The sequence below is a fragment of the Palaemon carinicauda genome, chromosome 22 (assembly GCF_036898095.1).
Source record: "Palaemon carinicauda isolate YSFRI2023 chromosome 22, ASM3689809v2, whole genome shotgun sequence".
NCBI lineage: Eukaryota > Metazoa > Arthropoda > Malacostraca > Decapoda > Palaemonidae > Palaemon > Palaemon carinicauda.
The window spans coordinates 116,246,942-116,264,868 of NC_090746.1; the positions used below are offsets into that span (position 1 = coordinate 116,246,942).

A 17,927-nucleotide genomic window follows, 5' to 3' on the forward strand; every position below is an offset into this window, starting at 1 on the left:
CTAAGGAAGAGAAAGAACCAATCAATTCAGTTCTAGTCGGATATACTACCCAGCAATAAGCGAGTTTCCCTATTTTAAAGGATGAAAGGTTTGTATATGCATAGGAATGAATAACAAATTATAAAAGTAATGTGTTTTCCAAGCTATACAAATTTGAGGTCTTTAAAGTTAAACTTCCCCCCCTCAACCATCCCTTTCAGTCCAGAGTTAAAGGTAAAAAAAGGAATCTTTGATAGGTGAGTGGGTGGGGCTACTCTCTTGTACTCACTACCTGTTGTTAACTACCTCCTTGATAATTTCATCGGCCAACTGTTGCACCTCAACCGAAGGCATTCCCTATTTTAAAGGACTCAAGTTCATATAACTGTTTTCCTCATATTTTGAATAGTTTTTAAACTATCAAAAATTCTCTCTAGCATCAATAACCTGTTGAGTGATTTGCTAGGTGATCCACAGCAATCATTGAATTCATGATGACTAACAGATCAGTTGGTGATTTGCAAAATTCAGTTGCATAACAAAATAGGTATGTTGAATATCAGTTAATTATTTTGAATGCATCTAGAGTAACAAGCAATTTTTGTTTATGTTTATGTATTTCATTTTGTTTTGGTTGATTTTAATCTTGTCCTTTTTGTTTACTTCATTGATTGCATTTTATTAGTTGTTTTGCTTTGGGCTTTGTAGGTTTTATTTCTGGGGAAGTCTTGCGTACCAGACTTCTAGCATGTAACGTTATCATTAACTGCATAGCTTCTGAGGCCAGGTCTTCTCTTTTTATCTACCCTTATACTGTAGTGGCTGGCATTTGTGCGACCCACTTTTATCATTTCATATGCCTAGAATTATATCCTCAGCAGGATTCTTCAATTTCAATCTTCTATGTTGAGAGACTAATCTTCTAAATTATTTTTCAGATAAGTCATGCTATGTTCTGGAATTTTTCTTTTTATTTTGTCCTCTGTATTGTTTATGTATTCATTAATCCTTACCTAATTACTGATAGGAAATGATTGCAGTGGCCTCCATTTTTCTCCCTCAAATACAAGCATTTGTTGTTGCCTAATAGTTCAAGCACAGATCTATCTCTAACATACATTGCCTAATATCGCTCTGACCGAGAGGCAGACATAGTTTTTTGAAGAAGCTTTTAGACTTATCAAATACCTCTTCTGTAAAGGAGAATATCCATTTTATTTTGGGCAGTCGTTTCTTTTTGGCCTTTTCCTAATATCCGTCTGTTTACTACTCTCTTATGTTATGGTTGCTGAGAGAGTATTCTTACTACAGCAAATGGAGGACCCATGCCAGGATCTAAGGTTGTGAGTTATGCTGAAGGTCTTGTTACCATTGACAGTTTTGCACAAAAGGAGTCCCATGCTGAGAAGTTATGTTTATATCAGAGATTATTATCAATTGAACTTTCCTGTGTCAGGAACAGCTTTGCTAATAACCCAACTCCTTTATTATTATTATTATTATTATTATTATTACTTGCTAAGCTACAACCCTAGTTGGTAAAGCAGGATGCTATAAGCCCAGGGGCTCCAATAGGGAATATAGCTCAGTGAGGAAAGGGAACAAGGAAAAATAAAATATTTTAAGAGCAACAACATTAAAATAAATATCACTTTATAAACTATAAAAACTTTAACAAAACAAGAGGAAGAGAAATAAGATATAAAATAGAACAGTGTGCTTGAGTGTACCCTCAAGCAAGAGTGTAACTTTCAGGGGCAACGTCAAGCTGGTTACTGACAGTATGTAGCTCCAAAAATCATGGAAACAGGTTTCGTATTGCTCTGTTGCTTTCATCTCCATCAACATTGTCTTGCTGCCCAGGTCCATTAAAATCAGCTGGATACCTTGAACTGAATGTTTCTATAATTTTTGCCTGTAAGAAACAAAACTGACTATGTTACGAGTTCAACAACCTGTACTGTCATCATAATTTATACGTTACAGCTCATCCTGGGCTCTTTGGTCACTTATATAGCCTTACTGGTTGGCTGTAATTTTTTTTTTAGAGGAACTTTAGTGTCTGTGGTTATTTGTTCCTACATGAATAATTCCTTCATCTTTTGATGGGAGCACGCTTTCAGTGAAGCTAGATATTACTGTTAAACCATATAAAAAGGTGGTAGTAGTTAGCTTCAGGTTGGTCTCGCCCCCAACAGGCCACTGAGCTACCACTTGCTTTTCAGCCTCTGGATACTATTGATGTACTTCTTGGCATCTCTGGCTATTTTAATCTTTTGCTTGTTTTGTTTAGATAAGTGTGTTATCAGATCGTTGTATGTGAGGGATATTAAGGATATTGTTTCCTGAGGTGTGTGACAGTTTTAAGCACAACTCACCGATATCCACATTCATGTTCCTGCTGGACAGAATTCCTGTTTTCTGTTTATTCCCTCACTAGTTTGGCATTGTGACAAAGATGACAACGGAATCCTAAGAACGTTGACATTACTTAGACATCAGTGCTCCGTTGGAGGAAGGAGATTATAGTGCCACCAAGCGTTGGGTGAGGGGTGCTACTGTTTAAAGGTTTAAAGGTCACTCATGAATGGCAGAGGCAAGGGACAGTGACATTACCCTAGCAATCAGGACAATGACCTAGAGATTAACCATATATTATATGATTAGTGCCCAAGCCTCCTCTCCACCCAAGCTAGGACCAACGAGGGCCAGGCAGTGGCTGCTGATGACTCAGCAGATAGACCTATAGGCTCCCCCAAACCCCCCAACCTTGGCTCACAATGATGGTAAGGTTGCAGACACTAATGGCACTAACGAGTCTGAGTGGGACTCGAACCCCCGACCGGCAAACACCAGGCAGAGACATTACCAATCAGGCCACGGCAACCCTTCCCTTTTATGTCTTCCCCTCCCCAGAAGGCACTAAGGTCTCATCTAGTAGTCCTGTCTCTTGGATGAATCCCCTGAGGTCTCTCTCAGTAGTGCGTAGTCTTAGCCTGCACAATCCCCTAAGAGACTAAATTCCAGTTCCTCCTTCTCCTCTGTCTCATCTTCATTAGCTAGTCTGCTACAATTTTTAGAAAAAACAAGTAGAAGACATCATAGAAGAAGTCCAGGAAGGCTTATCGATAGGAGTCGCATACTTGTGACTTTTACCATTTCTCTCCCGGATCGGTATTAAGAATCTTCCCTTCTTGTAGTGAGTGCCAACACTTGTCCCATGGGGGGAAGAAACATTGACTCACATAACTCTACAGAGGTTTCTGGGAACTTGCCTGTTACTGGTGCCCAGTCTTGAAAGGGGGTATAAGTACTGAGAGTTGTCCCACAATGGGTAGAAATGAAGGCTCACAAGTCTCGTGCAGGGTTTAGCACATGCACTGCTGGTCAAAATGAAGGGTGCCACCCTTCGTTCTCCCTTTTCTGACAGACTCGCTCTCTCTCTTTTGGAAGAAGAGAGAAGAGGTGCGTGCAGAAAGTTGTTCCATAGCAAGAAGAAACCATACTACCTACACCTCCTGCTACCTGTGTTTGTTCTTGTGCCTTCGTACTGAAGTTCTCTGTCATTTCTCAGGAAACTAAACCAGTCAGTTGGGTTATAGGGAATTCCTCCTTCCTAAGGATAAGTCACTTATTAAAGGACAAAGGTTTTTATTTGTGCTGAAACAAATCATAAATTTATAAGTAATTTGTATTTTTCAATATTTAACTTAGCCGGTGATTATAATAGCTGCAACTCTGTTGCTCGACAGGAAACTCTAAGGTAAAATTCGCCAGCGATCGCTACACAGGTTGCGGGTGTGCCCAACAGCGCCATCTGTCGTCCAGATACCCAGTACTCAAAGTAAACAAAGAACTCAATTTTCTCTCTGTCGTGCTCCCGACAAGACGTGCTTATTCGCTGTTGCTAAACTGGATTTGTTTTCACAACTAATTGGTGAAGTACACTATTCTAGTTTTGAGCTTTCGCTATGCAGGTGTTTTATCTTCATCTTAAATCTTGAACTCGTTTTGGATAGATTTAATTATGGTGACAAAGAGAGTATGGACTTTCTTTCACTTTTAAATGGCCGACCCTTCCCTTAGCGGAAGTGTGTTTAGGCTTTTAGTAATTATATCACGTTATAGATTTTCCTCTATATATTTTATATCTCTCCGCCTTTATTAGGCCTCTTCGATTAACTTTCCATTTATTATAAACATATAAAAATAATTTTAATGTTTTGTTTATATAGACCTTTCCTGAGAGTAGGCGGTCCTAACTTGGAAACCGAAGTTAATCAACGTTGAGCCCTTTATATCGTAATTAGCTTTTAAAGAGCTAAGGATTTAAAACTTTTTAAATGTAATATTTTATGAAAGAATTTCTTTGATAGTCTTCGTACTGTTTTCAAAGATGAACTAACGTTTAGTTTATTTATGCTACGCAGTTGTTGACGTTCAGGACGTTCAACATGCGCTCTATCGTTACGATAGAGAGAGAGTGTATCACGGTTTCACTTTGCAGTAAGAGTAAATCGATTCTGACGTTTTGTTCATTCTTTCTTAGCTTAAATGTTTTAAATTCTATTTTAAAGGAACTTTTTATTTGAAAAACCTTTCAGTTTTTTCCTTTAGTCAAATAACATGTTTTTTTTGACGAAATATAATTGGGCTCTTCTCTTAGGTGCGAAATCAAGAGAGAAAGAGAGAGAGAGATAGAGACGGAGGGAGAGAGAGGAGAGAAAACGTTCCGTTCAAGCGGGTAACGTTGTTCTCGTGTTACTCTCGTCCCTAGTCGCTGTACGGGGAGGAAGGATAAAACGTTTTAGTTTTTTATTCTCGTCCCCAGGCTATGTGCGGTGAGAGATTGAAAACGTAGTTATATGAACTAGTGTTTAGTCTCTTTCCCAGCCACTGATTTTTTTTTATCTTTAAATATGTTTTCTGTTTTTTGCTGGTATTAATGAGCTTGCATTATACGACTGATTTCGCAATTACTACCTTTTAATGAAGGGTAGAATTGTGTGTTTCAGGTAGAAATCAGTAAAAATTTCAGTGAAATAAGTGAAAAACACAAAATCGAAGTGATAAAGTGATATGCGCAAGTGTTACAGTGTTGCGTCCGAGGGTTCGTCTGTTCGTGCCTGTCGTTCACCTAGTCCGGGACCTCTTACATGCTCCCAAGCCCAGGGGAGAAGTAATGTCAAACGACTTATGGGTTCGAGAGGCCTTGACCAACGAACAGACGTTTTCCCTCTATGGTATCGGGTGTATCTTACCAAGATCTCCCCTACCATAAGACGAGAGAGACGTTGTTTCTCCTCGTCATCCGAAGGCTTTTCGCATAAGAAACCTGTCACAAGGTTTCGAAGCCCTTAAGCGAAAGTCAGTCCTTTCAGGACAGGTCCAGCATCCTGGTTACAACCATTAGGACAGCTCTGACCCTATGCAGTCATCGGATAACTGCTCGCCGCCTAACAAAAGCGTAACACAGACTCCGAGAGTCTTTTTTTTGTAGGCAAAGTGTTGCGGTCACAGACGTTACCCTCGTCTCTTACCACAACCATTTCCGTTGATCCTTAATGGGTTGTATGGCAAGACATGCAGTATATGCTTGCCTCCCTTATGGAAGACTATTCTGCCGATTAGTCCGTTGAGTCTAGCCGTTTATCTCATCGATATCCTGGCTTTCAGCCAACCTAACGTTCCTTTGTGCTTACTGTTGACGTTGGCGTAGCTTAGTCACGTCAGTCAGGTTGTTTAGAACCACACTCGATGCGGTCTCGTGTGGTTTTTCAGCCGCATTTGGACGTTAGGCCACTTGCTGAGGCTCCTGTTGACGTTCAAGACGTTCACTAACAATCGGAGTTGACTTGTTTTGACGCTGTGCGTCAACCTCCGCATTCTAGAGTTGTTTTGACTGCTCAGTCTAGGCAGTCAAAGCAGTCTCGAGTGGACGCTGTGCGTCCTCACGCACCTGTTGTGGTTGACAGTTCAGTTGTTGACAGTTCACAGACTGTCAAGCAGTTACATGACGTTGCGTTCTGGTCCGCTACTAATGCACCAGTGAGTGTGGACTCTGCTTGTAAAGCATTGCCACCACGGTAGGTCTCTCCCTTGCTTGAGACTCAGCTTTTATCGGACAAGGTTCCTGTAGATGAGGAAGTTGCTGTTCCCCCTCCTACTGATATTCCCTTGAGGACTCTGTCAGATGGAGAGAAGCCTAAAGCTGCTTAGCCTCCTATGGACTTTAATTAAATCATGATGATTTTTTTAAGGATCTTTGTCGGGATCTTTTTGTAACTGCTGCTCCTCGTTCGCCTAAACGTCAGAGCTTACACTAGGCCTAGCTACTTCGAAGCCGTTGTTTTTAAGCTAGTGCTCTCTCGCTCTCCTAGAGAGCTTTACGTTTGCTAGGCGACTGGTTTATCACCAGGAGGAGTTTGGGGGATACAGCCTTTGCTTTCCCTTCTTTTAAACTGGTTTATAGAGCGAGAGTCTGATATGACACGAGAGAAGTTCTCGGCTTGGGAGTTCATGCCTCTGCCCAGATAGACTTCTCAATTCTGGTAGACTCTCCCTGGCGCCTGGCCAGGAGACGCTCCAAGTTGTTTACAGGTCAACTTCACAGCTGTTTTCGAGCCTTTGAAGTTTTGCTGTATAATTATGTCACGCATAACAAGGCTTTCAGGGATGGTAAACGGTACCGCCTCAGTCGCTAACCCCGTCTGTTGCCACACCTGCTCCCGTAGACCCTAAATGGGCTTTGCTGCAAGACATGCAGTCCAAGCTTGCGTCCTTGATAGAGGACTTTAATGCGGAGAAGGTTGCTACCGAACCTTCTGGCCAACAACCTTCCAACCGGTCGGTTGTGCGCCCTGTTGACGCTGAGGTAACCTACTCGCGTCTGCCAGTTGAGGTGGTTCCTCCACCGATGCGACCCAGTGTGGGTTGCCAGCCGCACGTTGACGTTAAGCGACGCTCGGAGGTGGTTGTTGACGTTCAGGACGTTCAACAACCAGCAGAGGTGACTTGTTTTGACGCAGTGCGTCAACCTCAGCATCCCGGTAGGGTGTTGACTGCACAACCCAGACGGTCTAGACAGTCTCGGGTTGACGCTGTGCTTCCTCGCGCACCCATGGTTGTTGACAGTTCACAGACTGTGCAGCAGTTCCATGATATTGCGTCCGGCTCCGTCACGCATCCACCAGTGCGACCGAACTCAGCGAGCCAGACGTTGCCCACTCCGTTGCCGTTTCCTCATCAGTTTTCGGATGAGGAACCCTCTGATGAGGACGTTGCTGAACAACAAGACGATCAGCCCCCAGAATAGATCAAGCCCTGCTATCCATCCAGAAGATGCTGAAGAAGGAACGCTGCTCAGTCAGGCTGTGGATGAGTCTGGTAGGGACGCTGTCATCCGTGGAACAATTTGTGTCACTAGGAAGACTACACCTCCGTCCTCTTCAATACCATCTAGCTTTTCACTGGAAAAAGGACAAGACGCTAGAAGCGGTCTCGATCCCGGTTTCCGAAAAGATAAAGTCTTGTCTGACTTGGTGGAAGGACAATATCAACCTAAGAGAGGGTCTTCCCCTGGCTGTTCAGACTCCCAACCACGTTCTCTTCTCGGACGCATCGGACGTGGGCTGGGGCGCGACACTAGACGGTCGGGAATGCTCAGGACTGTGGAACTCGAGTCAGAGGAGCATGCATATCAACTGCAAGGAGCTGTTGGCAGTACATCTGGCCTGGAAAAGCTTCAAGTCTCTCCTTCGAGGCAAAGTGGTGGAAGTTAACTCGGACATCACCACGGCCTTGGCGTACATCTCCAAACAAGGAGGTACCCACTCACTGACGTTGTACGAGATCACAAGGGACCTGCTCATCTGGTCAAAAGGTCAAGACATCTCCCTAGTAACGAGGTTCATCCAAGGCGACTTGAACGTCATAGCAGATTGTCTCAGTCGGAAAGGGCAAGTAATTCCAACCGAATGGACCCTCCACAAGGATGTGTGCAAGAGACTTTGGGCCACTTGGGGTAAAACCATCCATAGATCTCTTTGCAACCTCGCTGACCAAGAGGCTTCCAATCTATTGCTCTCCAGTCCCGGACCCAGCAGCAATACATATAGATGATTTCCTCCTAGATTGGTCACATCTGGATCTCTACGCATTCCCACCGTTCAAGATTGTCAACAAGGTACTGCAGAAGTTCGCCTCTCACGAAGGGACAAGGTTGACGTTAGTTGCTTCCCTCTGGCCCGCGAGAGAATGGTTCACCGAGATACTTCGATGGTTAGAAGACGTTCCCAGTAGTCTTCCTCTAAGGGTAGACCTTCTACGTCAGCCACACGTAAAGAAGGTACTCCAAAGCCTCCACGCTCTTCGTCTGACTGCCTTCAGACTATCGAAAGACTCTCGAGAGCTAGAGGCTTTTCGAAGGAAGCAGCCAGTGCGATTGCTAGAGCAAGGAGAGCTTCTTCCATTAGAGTCTACCAATCGAAGTGGGAAGTCTTCCGAGACTGGTGCAAGTCAGTTTCTGTATCCTCGACCAGTACCTCTGTAGCTCAAATAGCTGTTTTTCTCTTATACCTGAGAAAAGGACGATCCCTTTCAGCTCCCACTATCAAGGGCTACAGAAGCATGTTGGCATCGTTCTTCTGGCATAGAGGCTTAGATCTTTCCAAACATAAAGATCTGCAAGACCTCCTTAAGTCTTTTGAGACCACCAAGGAGCGTCGTTTGGCTACCCCTGGATGGAATTTAGACGTGGTACTAAGATTCTTCATATCAGACAGGTTGGAGCCGTTACAATCAGCCTCCCTGAAAGATCTCACTCTTAAGACTCTTTTCCTGGTATGCTTAGCCTCGGCTAAAAGAGTCAGTGAGATTCATGCCTTCAGCAAGAACATAGGATTTTCGCCAGAAAAAACCACTTGTTCGCTACAACTTGGTTTTCTTGCCAAAAATGAGCTGCCTTCTCGGCCTTGGCCTAAATCTTTCGATATCCCCAGCTTATCGGAGATCGTAGGCAATGAACTAGAAAGAGTCTTATGCCCTGTTAGAGCTCTTAAGTTCTATTTAAAGCGTACTAAACCTTTACAAGGCCAATCTGAAGCTTTATGGTGTTCAGTTAAGAAACCATCCTTGCCTTTGTCAAAGAATGCTTGGTCAGACTTTATCAGATTGTTAATACGAGAAGCTCATTCACATCTGAGTGAGGAAGACCGAACTTTGCTTAAGGTGAAGACGCACGAAGTTAGAGCTGTAACAACTTCCGTGGCCTTTAAGCAAAATATATCTCTGCAAAGTATAATGGACGCAACCTATTGGAGAAGCAAGTCAGTGTTCGCGTCATTTTACTTGAAAGATGTCCAGTCTCTTTACAAGAACTGCTACACACTGGGACCATTCGTAGCAGCGAGTGCAGTAGTGGGTGAGGGCTCAACCACTACAATTCCCTAATTCCATAACCTTTTTAATCTTTCTCTTGAAATGTTTTTATTGTTGTTTTTGGGTTGTCCGGAAGGCTAAGAAGCCTTTCGCATCCTGGTTGATTTGGCGGGTGGTCAAAGTCATTTCTTGAGAAGCGCCTAGATTAGGGGTTTTGATGAGGTCCTGTTGTATGGGTTGCAACCCTTGATACTTCAGATCCTAGGGGTCGATCAGCATCCTAAGAGGATCGCGAGGCTCCGTAAGGAAGACGTACTTAAAAAGGCAGAGTAATTGTTCAAGTCGACTTCCTTACCAGGTACCTATTTATTTTGTTTTTGTTATTTTGATAACTTCTAAAATGAAATAAAAATTCTTAGCTCATAATAATGTAAACATATTTTGCTGGTCTCTACCCACCCCCCTGGGTGTGAATCAGCTATTATAATCACCGGCTAAGTTAAATATTGAAGAATGTTATTTTTATAATAAAATAAATTTTTGAATATACTTACCCGGTGATTATAAATTAAAGGACCCTCCCTTCCTCCCCAATAGAGACGCAGTGGGACGAGGAGAAAATTGAGTTCTTTGTTTACTTTGAGTACTGGGTATCTGGACGACAGATGGCGCTGTTGGGCACACCCGCAACCTGTGTAGCGATCGCTGGCGAATTTTACCTTAGAGTTTTCTGTCAAGCAACAGAGTTGCAGCTATTATAATCACCGGGTAAGTATATTCAAAAATTTATTTTATTATAAAAATAACATTTTTTTCCTAACTATACAAAATGAGTAATTTAAGTTACACTTCCCATCTCAACGACCCAACAACTCCTAAGTTTAAGTCAAAAGGGGAGCTCAGTGGCCTGTAGGATGGGGTTGGGTGATTTACCCGCCACCCTCCACCACAACATTACAAGTTTTAACAGCCATAGCCAGATTTTCTGAAAGAACCAGCTTTATATAATTAGGAAAAATACAAAATTTTAAATTTTTTATTTTGTGACCATTACGTGGGATAATTATAAGTAGTGAGTTTGCTGTTAAACAAATCCATTTTTTATACAGTACATTGAGAACAATATGAGCATGGAAAGATAATTTTATTTAAAAGTGTCCTTATTTGTTAGACTCGGTCTAGACTGACTGATAGTCCTAAAGATACAATAGGTCAAATGTACACTAAATCCAGGTGATTATGTGATAATCTTATTGCCTTAGGAATAGATAATTATGGTTCTTGTAGGGAACAAAGTTGAATATTTTGAAGTTAAATATGTATTAACCACATAATTGAGGGAGTTATTTTCTTATGATCGTATTACTGCAATACCACTGCTTTCTTAAATGTTAATAAATTAAGTGCCTGATAATTTTTGGGGGGTAGATATAAATGTTTCATATATTAAGAACATATTTCTTTGGATAGAATACATTACAGCATTTGGTTGGTCAAGATTTTGAATATTGTTAGGTATGATTGAATTTTCTGGAACGTCTGTATTTTCATGTTTGATAACTGGCCAGTTATTTAACTTTATACAGTACAGTAATTGTTTTTCAAATTTAAATCATTATGCTAAAGGAATTTTTTAAGTGAACAAATTTTATCTTTTACAGGTACGAAATAAATACTGTACCGCATTTTTGGTAACTATTGTTTTAATTGATGAAATTATTTTTTTGCTTTGTGCTGTTATCTGCATAGTGTTTTTGTTTTCAGGTATATTGACTATTTTGATTTTTTCTTTTATTTTGGATGCATTTTTTTATGTGCAGTGTGTATGTTTGATTTACTGAAATGACTTGCTTCAATATACAAATATGACAGCACCTGTATTCTTCTGTTTTTAACGATAGGAATAAAAATATTTGAACTTTCAGATGAGTGAAACAAACTGTGAGGTAGCTACTTCAGCACCTGCTGTCCATTCCCGTCATGCTCAAGAGAACACCACTGCCACCCAGACAGAATCTTCATTGTTTTCTGTTATGCCCCATCAACATTCTGGCCAAAGTAGCAGCTCTTCAGATAATGTACAGCGTCCAAATTATCATACCTCACATTCTGTCAGCATGATTTCAGGGGCTTCAGGTGTCTCCCTTACTTCCAGTCTTCCTTCTCATAGTACCTGTAATCCATCTGTACACTCTTCTAACCATTCCTCATCACCCCATCCTCCTCCTCACATAACAAACTCAATGTTTCAGTCATCCTCATCTGCAAGTGGACAGTGGCAAGCACCGTTCACAGTTCCTCTGCCATTATCTAGTGGCCCGTCTGGTGTAAGTGAGACCAGTCATGATGGGGATGTTAGTAATCTTCCTACATCTCAGCCAGAAGCTTGGGCTGCCAGCTGTCTCGTTGGGCAAGCGACAGAAAGTCCTGCCTCGTTATCAAGACCAGAATCTCGCTCGGCTACCAGTGCCAGTCAGCCTGGTTGTGGAGCTGTACAAGAATGGGCTGAACCAGAGCACGAAGAGGCGGTTATGGATGATGAACCACTACTGCCAGTGTATGATTTAGCAGAAGCTGATCAAAGTCAAGGTTTGTATAACATCTATAGATTAGTTTTGTTGAGGCGTGTCTTTTGACCACCATGTTAGAATGTTATAATAATTTGTTTCTTCATAGCTCCATCAGTCATACATTCATATATATGCCTACATTTATGGTCCCTCAGTTCCCTGGGTTAAAAAATCTTTAGTTTAGGAAACAGAGCTCAGGTAATCCCACAACACAGAGTCCCTGAACCCCAAGTAACCTTAATCGCTTTATGTGAACCTATAGTGCTACTTATAGCGCATAATTTTATTTATTTTGAAGTATGTTTGCTGATTCTTGCTTGTATTAATTATCTCTTTCCTCATTTAATCATCTGTTTCACCTTTTCCTGTCTTCATTCTGATCGGGAAGCGATGATAATTTCAACAGTAGTTAACACTCGAGTCACTAATGTGTTCTTATTGTAATGCTGACTGTTTAAGGTACAGTTAGCTGTTGGCAATTAGCTATGAAATCATTCTGAGAATTTAGTCCTTATGTGGTAGTTGCATCATTCTAATCTGTTATCAATGTGTTTTGTCTAGCCAACTAAGTAAAATGTTGTTAACTAGATAGGACTCTGAGGTGGCTTATTATAAATTGAATTGTACTACCACCTTTTCTCTTTCATTAGCTTACTGCTGTGAAGAGAGATGGTTTCCTTCACATCCCTCCATTTTTTTTTTGTTATAGTGTTAATGTACTGTATGGTCTCCAAAGACAATTTTGGGAAAAGCTAGAACAGAGAGTCCAGTACAACATAAATACCAAAGAAATATTGTTTTTCCCTGCTTTAGGGCCACTGTATCAACGGGCAAAGCACGGAATCAGTGTGTATCAGAGAGACCTTCAAGTTTAGGCACTCTTGAAATTGAACACAGCCCTCCAGGGCTGAAAACCATCTGCTATGGGTGATGGCATTACTATGTCATCATCGTATAGCCAACGCTATGGCGGGGGATCAGTCTACCTGCGCATCAAATTGCTCCGAGCCGCCATCTATTGTATAATTTCGTCATTGTAAAGTCAACATCTCTGTGAACTGAGGGATTTGGGAATGTTTATTTAGATAAGTAACAGTAATTACGTTTTGGTTCACTATTTTTATTTTGAATAGCATTAATGTAAATCGGGGTTGTTCCAACACAGGGACTTACCTTGAACTACTTTCTTAGGAGTTACCTGGAACCTCCTCTCAACCGACCAGAGTTTTGTGTAGTTTACCCTACTTCCGTTTTCTGTGATGGTAGGCCTAGGCGGAAGGATACGTGCCCTGAGGGCAATCTCGAGGCAGGCCTCATGTTAGCTTGGGTCCCGACCTTCAGTAAGTTCTCTGGTCGCGTCGTGATATCATCTCAGCGCTCTCCGTATCTCAGTGCGACCCTTTGTGTCCCCGACTCTTGTGTTCCACGTGTGTTTCCTTATGGTCTGTTGTGCTTTCGCGCTTATACTTAATTCCCTCGTGTTTTCCCTTGTGTTTATTAGTTTTCTCTTATCATTTTCCGCTACGTTCCTGTGTCTGTTCTCGGTAAGTATGTTAGGAAAAATACAAATTACTAAAAATTTGTGATTTTTGTCTAATCTACCAACGATTAAGTAAGCTAATGCTTTGATTTCTGAATCATATGGCGTTCTTAGCCTTTATTCCGGCTTCTTGAAACATGGATGGGATATAGCTATTTAACCTTTCCAATGTTAAAATTTGATATGTTTATAATTAGATAATCAACTAGATTGCTTATTTTATTAACTCTTTAGTCAATCTAACAATTGATGATTAAAATACGGGCGTATTTTGTTTTTCACATCGGTTATCATGATTACCATGCGAGTATGTACGTATATATATACATACATGCTTGTACATACACTTAGCACTATGAAACTAAAAGGAAACTGTAGTCTAATCTTAATGTGGAACTATTATATAGACAGGCTTATCTAGACAAACGCTGACTCCTGATAACTGAAATCACAAATGGTTATTTTTTGATACAGCGGTAAGTAATTGCCAGTAGTAACTGGTTTCTAGTATGAAACGATTCCCTGACCTACTTAATGTTATGATTAACCGTTGTTAATTTCTAACCTAGATGAGGTTAGGTTAAGGGGAAATCATCAGTTATGTGGGCTATATAGTATTATTGACCTATACTGTATTGAAGTTTTATAAACTAGTAAGTTTTAACAACAATAAAGTTGTTTTCAACAATAAATTTACATGTCCTAATATTTTCACATATGGGAACATGTATGTGAATATAATAAAACAAGTTGTGGAGAGGGGTTTGTTCCTTCTCTCCCACTATGGTCAGGAATGATGGGAAGGAGCTAAAAGAGCTCTACTCTTAACCCCCTTTGCTACGATAACATCGTTATACATAAAAAATGTGCTTGGTGATACAGACGGTGACGTCCGGATACGTCATCATTATTATTATTATCATTACAGTACTGTATTACAATCTAAGCTACAAATATAAACCATATGGAGGTTAAAATTACTTGTATATAGTATCCTGCAAAAGAGTTCAGTGAGGAAATTTCACTAAAAAATTCCTCCCCTAATATTAGCCCCCCTCTTGCTTTCTTCAGTCAACCAACAAAGTCTGTGGAATTTTAGCCTTTATTTCTGATTGTGTGAGAGCTATTTTAATATGTTTTCATGTTACCTTAGTAGAATCACACCACACACTAGCCAATGGTGACATTACCTACCTGAGGCTTTACTCAAACCTCCCCTAACACCCCTCAGCTTAGAGGCATAGGGATCCTCACATCTCACCCCACCACCAACCGAAATACTTGTAATTCTAGTCGTTATTCAGGGTTATGTAAGGTCCATTTTAGTGTACTTCTATGTTGGTATACGTGTTCTTCAATTCTCCGCCTCTGACTCCGTCCCACTTATAACTACACAAATCTTCTTACTAGTAATGTAAGTTGTTGACACACGACGAGATTTGTTTTTTCTTGTTTTATTCCTTTTTTCTCAACTACCGTTTCTACAAAATTATATATATTTCATATTAGTATTGTTCATTGTTTTCACGAGTAAAAGTTAGCGTACTGTCATTATTTCCTTTTATTTCCATTCTACACAGTATTTGTCATGTTCTTACATGCTCAGTCTCTATTTCCAAGCCCGTGTAATACCCAAAACAGGAATGATCCAGTTCATAGTGACTGTCACACGCAAGATGGAATGACAGACAAACAAATATTATTACTGACGAGTATAGTCTTTTATCTCTTGATGGTTGCTTATTGTGGAATTATTACAGAATAACAGTCACTTAAATGAATATAAAGTTTTTTCACACATAAAATTAGTGCTTTACCTTTATTCTAGAGAAAATTATGTAAAACAAATATCTGAAAAATTATTCTATAATCACTTCAAAATGGAAAAAATTATTTTGCAATCAGCAGTAGAGCAAATAAACATGGAAATGTAAGTTACTATAGAGTGAGCAAGTATATCCGATGGTGACAATCTCGTATATAGCTTGAGTAGCGGATTCGCGTCCCCGTAGGGAAGGGGTTAATGGGAAGGTTTGTCCTCATCCTTCCATATTCATCTGATATGGGTATATGAGGGAAGGGGAATGTTACCATCGAACCATATAGCCTATGGTTATCAAACACTCACACCAGTTACCTTTTAAACCAGGGGTTCAGCTATAGAATAGTTGAGAAGATTAGCTTAGTATGACCCCTTACCAACCCTGGGAGGTTGACTATCTACATCAGGTGTTCCAAAATCAGGGGTCAGGACCCCTAGTAAGGTCAGTACACTCATTATGTGAGGTCATAAAAAGGTCATTGGATCAGTAGGGTCACTGAGGTATCCCAAGGAATGGGTGTATAAAATATCAAAGTAATTCCTCCATGTAACTTGACGATCTTTTGCAAAAGCCATATTTTTAATAGCTTTATTCTCGGGAGCAGGAGGTGGTGAATTGGCAGCCTTTCGTATGGGCGAAGAGTTCATTACCATATCCAGGGTTATCTTCTAATCCTGACTTGGGCCTCTTCTTTCTAGCCAGAAAGAAAAATCCTCTTCAGAGACAAGATCCACTTTACATTTCAGGTTTGAGTCGGTGTCTGACTTCTAACTATTCTAACTATATTTACAGAGAGCCATGTCCTCAGAAGGTAGCCTATCTCAAAATACCCAGAACAAGTTCCTCTCATTTAGGGGCCATCTGTATTCTAATGACCTCTAGTTAAAAAAGCTGGCCCCTGTCATCATCCCTAAAACCTAATGATGTGAGAAAAATTACTTCTTTGGTAATTTTTTTTTTTTTTACTAATATGCAATTTCAAGACATCCAGAATATTTCAGGTTTGTCCAGGCATGGGGTGTTCATTAATCATAGCCTGAAACAAATTCATGTGTAGTGCTTAGGTTGTTTGGAACCACTACAGGGGGTACTCAGATAAAAGAACCTTTTCAGTCAGGTCCTTCAGCATCAGTATGATCATAGGAATCCAGTGTTCCCTGGAATCATCCCTTATGAAGTGAGAGTTTTTCTCATCTCTACAAATATGAAGTTGTATGTTATTGTTTGATGGTATTCGGTTGCCCTCAATGGTTCACGAGTCAACTCAATTAATGCTCAGGTTGTCGCAGTACTCTTCCTAGATAGTGACTCAAACATAAAATATGAGTGATGGCACTGATTAAAACAAACTATGATGGCTGGGGAGGTAGCAGCAGTAGGGGATTCAGCATTATGAAGCTTCATCTGTGGTGGATAATGTGGGAGGGTGGGCTGTGGTACCCTAGCAGTACCAGCTGAACTCGGTTGAGTCCCTGTAGAGGTCCCCTTTTTTGTTTTGTTTCATTTGTTGATGTTGGCTACCCCCCAAAATTGGGGGGGAAGTGCCTTGGTATATGTATGTATGTTTGTATAACAGAAAAGTCTTTTTCAAAGTAACCCATTAATCATATAATGAGTACCCTCCTTCAAGAACTGAAAATTTTGCAGCTCATTTGTAGTTTACATGAATGAGAGAGAAGGTAATTGATACCTACCTGAGAGACCAGTTGATGCATGCCCCTTTGATGCTACCTTAACCCTTTTACCCCCAGGCTCTTTGGAAATTTCCAACCCTTAACCCCCAAGGGGTTATTTTTTCCCCAGCACATTTTGCAGTATATATTTTTTAAATTGCTCTAACAGCCTTAATTTTTGTCATAGGGAGGTTAGGTTGGTCTCATTCTCTTGGAAAATGCCTGAATTTTCTCAAAAAATTATTAAAATTATGAAAAAATAAATTTTTATCGCATTTTTTTGCAAGGACGTACCGGTACGTCCATGGGGGTAAAGGGATGGCTTTTGTGAAACGTACCAGTACGTCCTTTTGGGGTAAAAGGGTTAACATACTGTTTGTAAAATACTGTTGAACTTGGTGTTCATTCATACCATGGAGACATACATGATGAATGGAGTGTATGAAAAACTTTAAGGTTATAGATATTCATTATTTTCATATAGGTTTAATATATAGAATTTTATAGTAATTGAGATTAACAAACTCATACTTTGAAATGTAGATGCAGGAGATGCTGCTGAGGGAGATTGGGAGGATTCTCAGGCTGAAGGTATTCAAGCAGATGCTTCGAGTGGCATGACTGATGAGAGTCCAGAACATCCGATCAGACTACCGGTTAGTCCATATTATTTATTAATGTCCCCTTAATATTAAGCTAAAAAGATTTCCTCTATTTCAAAAGTTGTGCTATAGAATAATGTAGTTTTATTTCTGAATATTCATAAGTTTTAATGAGTTATGATAATCTTTGAATTTCTTTGAGATAGGTCAGTTTTCATCATTTGTTGGATTAGGTACATAAAAATGGTCAAAACAAGGTTAATATGTCATAAGTTGCTTAACTTTTCCTGTAATGCTATTTATTTCAGGTAATGTCATTAAATCATGCATGAATGTCAAAAAATGTTAACCCTTTTACCCCC

The 17,927-nt window shown here is 40.4% G+C and overlaps 1 protein-coding gene across 9 annotated transcripts in view; it reads left to right on the plus strand.

Annotated features, from left to right (window-relative positions):
• LOC137616710 (uncharacterized) overlaps nucleotides 1-17,927 on the plus strand; it is a 198,471-nt gene that overhangs the window by 160,511 nt on the left and 20,033 nt on the right. For all 9 annotated transcript variants that reach the window (XM_068346711.1, XM_068346706.1, XM_068346705.1 and 6 more), the window contains 2 exons: nucleotides 11,283-11,946; nucleotides 17,507-17,619. In XM_068346711.1, the coding sequence (XP_068202812.1) occupies nucleotides 11,283-11,946; nucleotides 17,507-17,619 (777 nt within the window). The remainder of the gene's footprint in view (nucleotides 1-11,282; nucleotides 11,947-17,506; nucleotides 17,620-17,927) is intronic.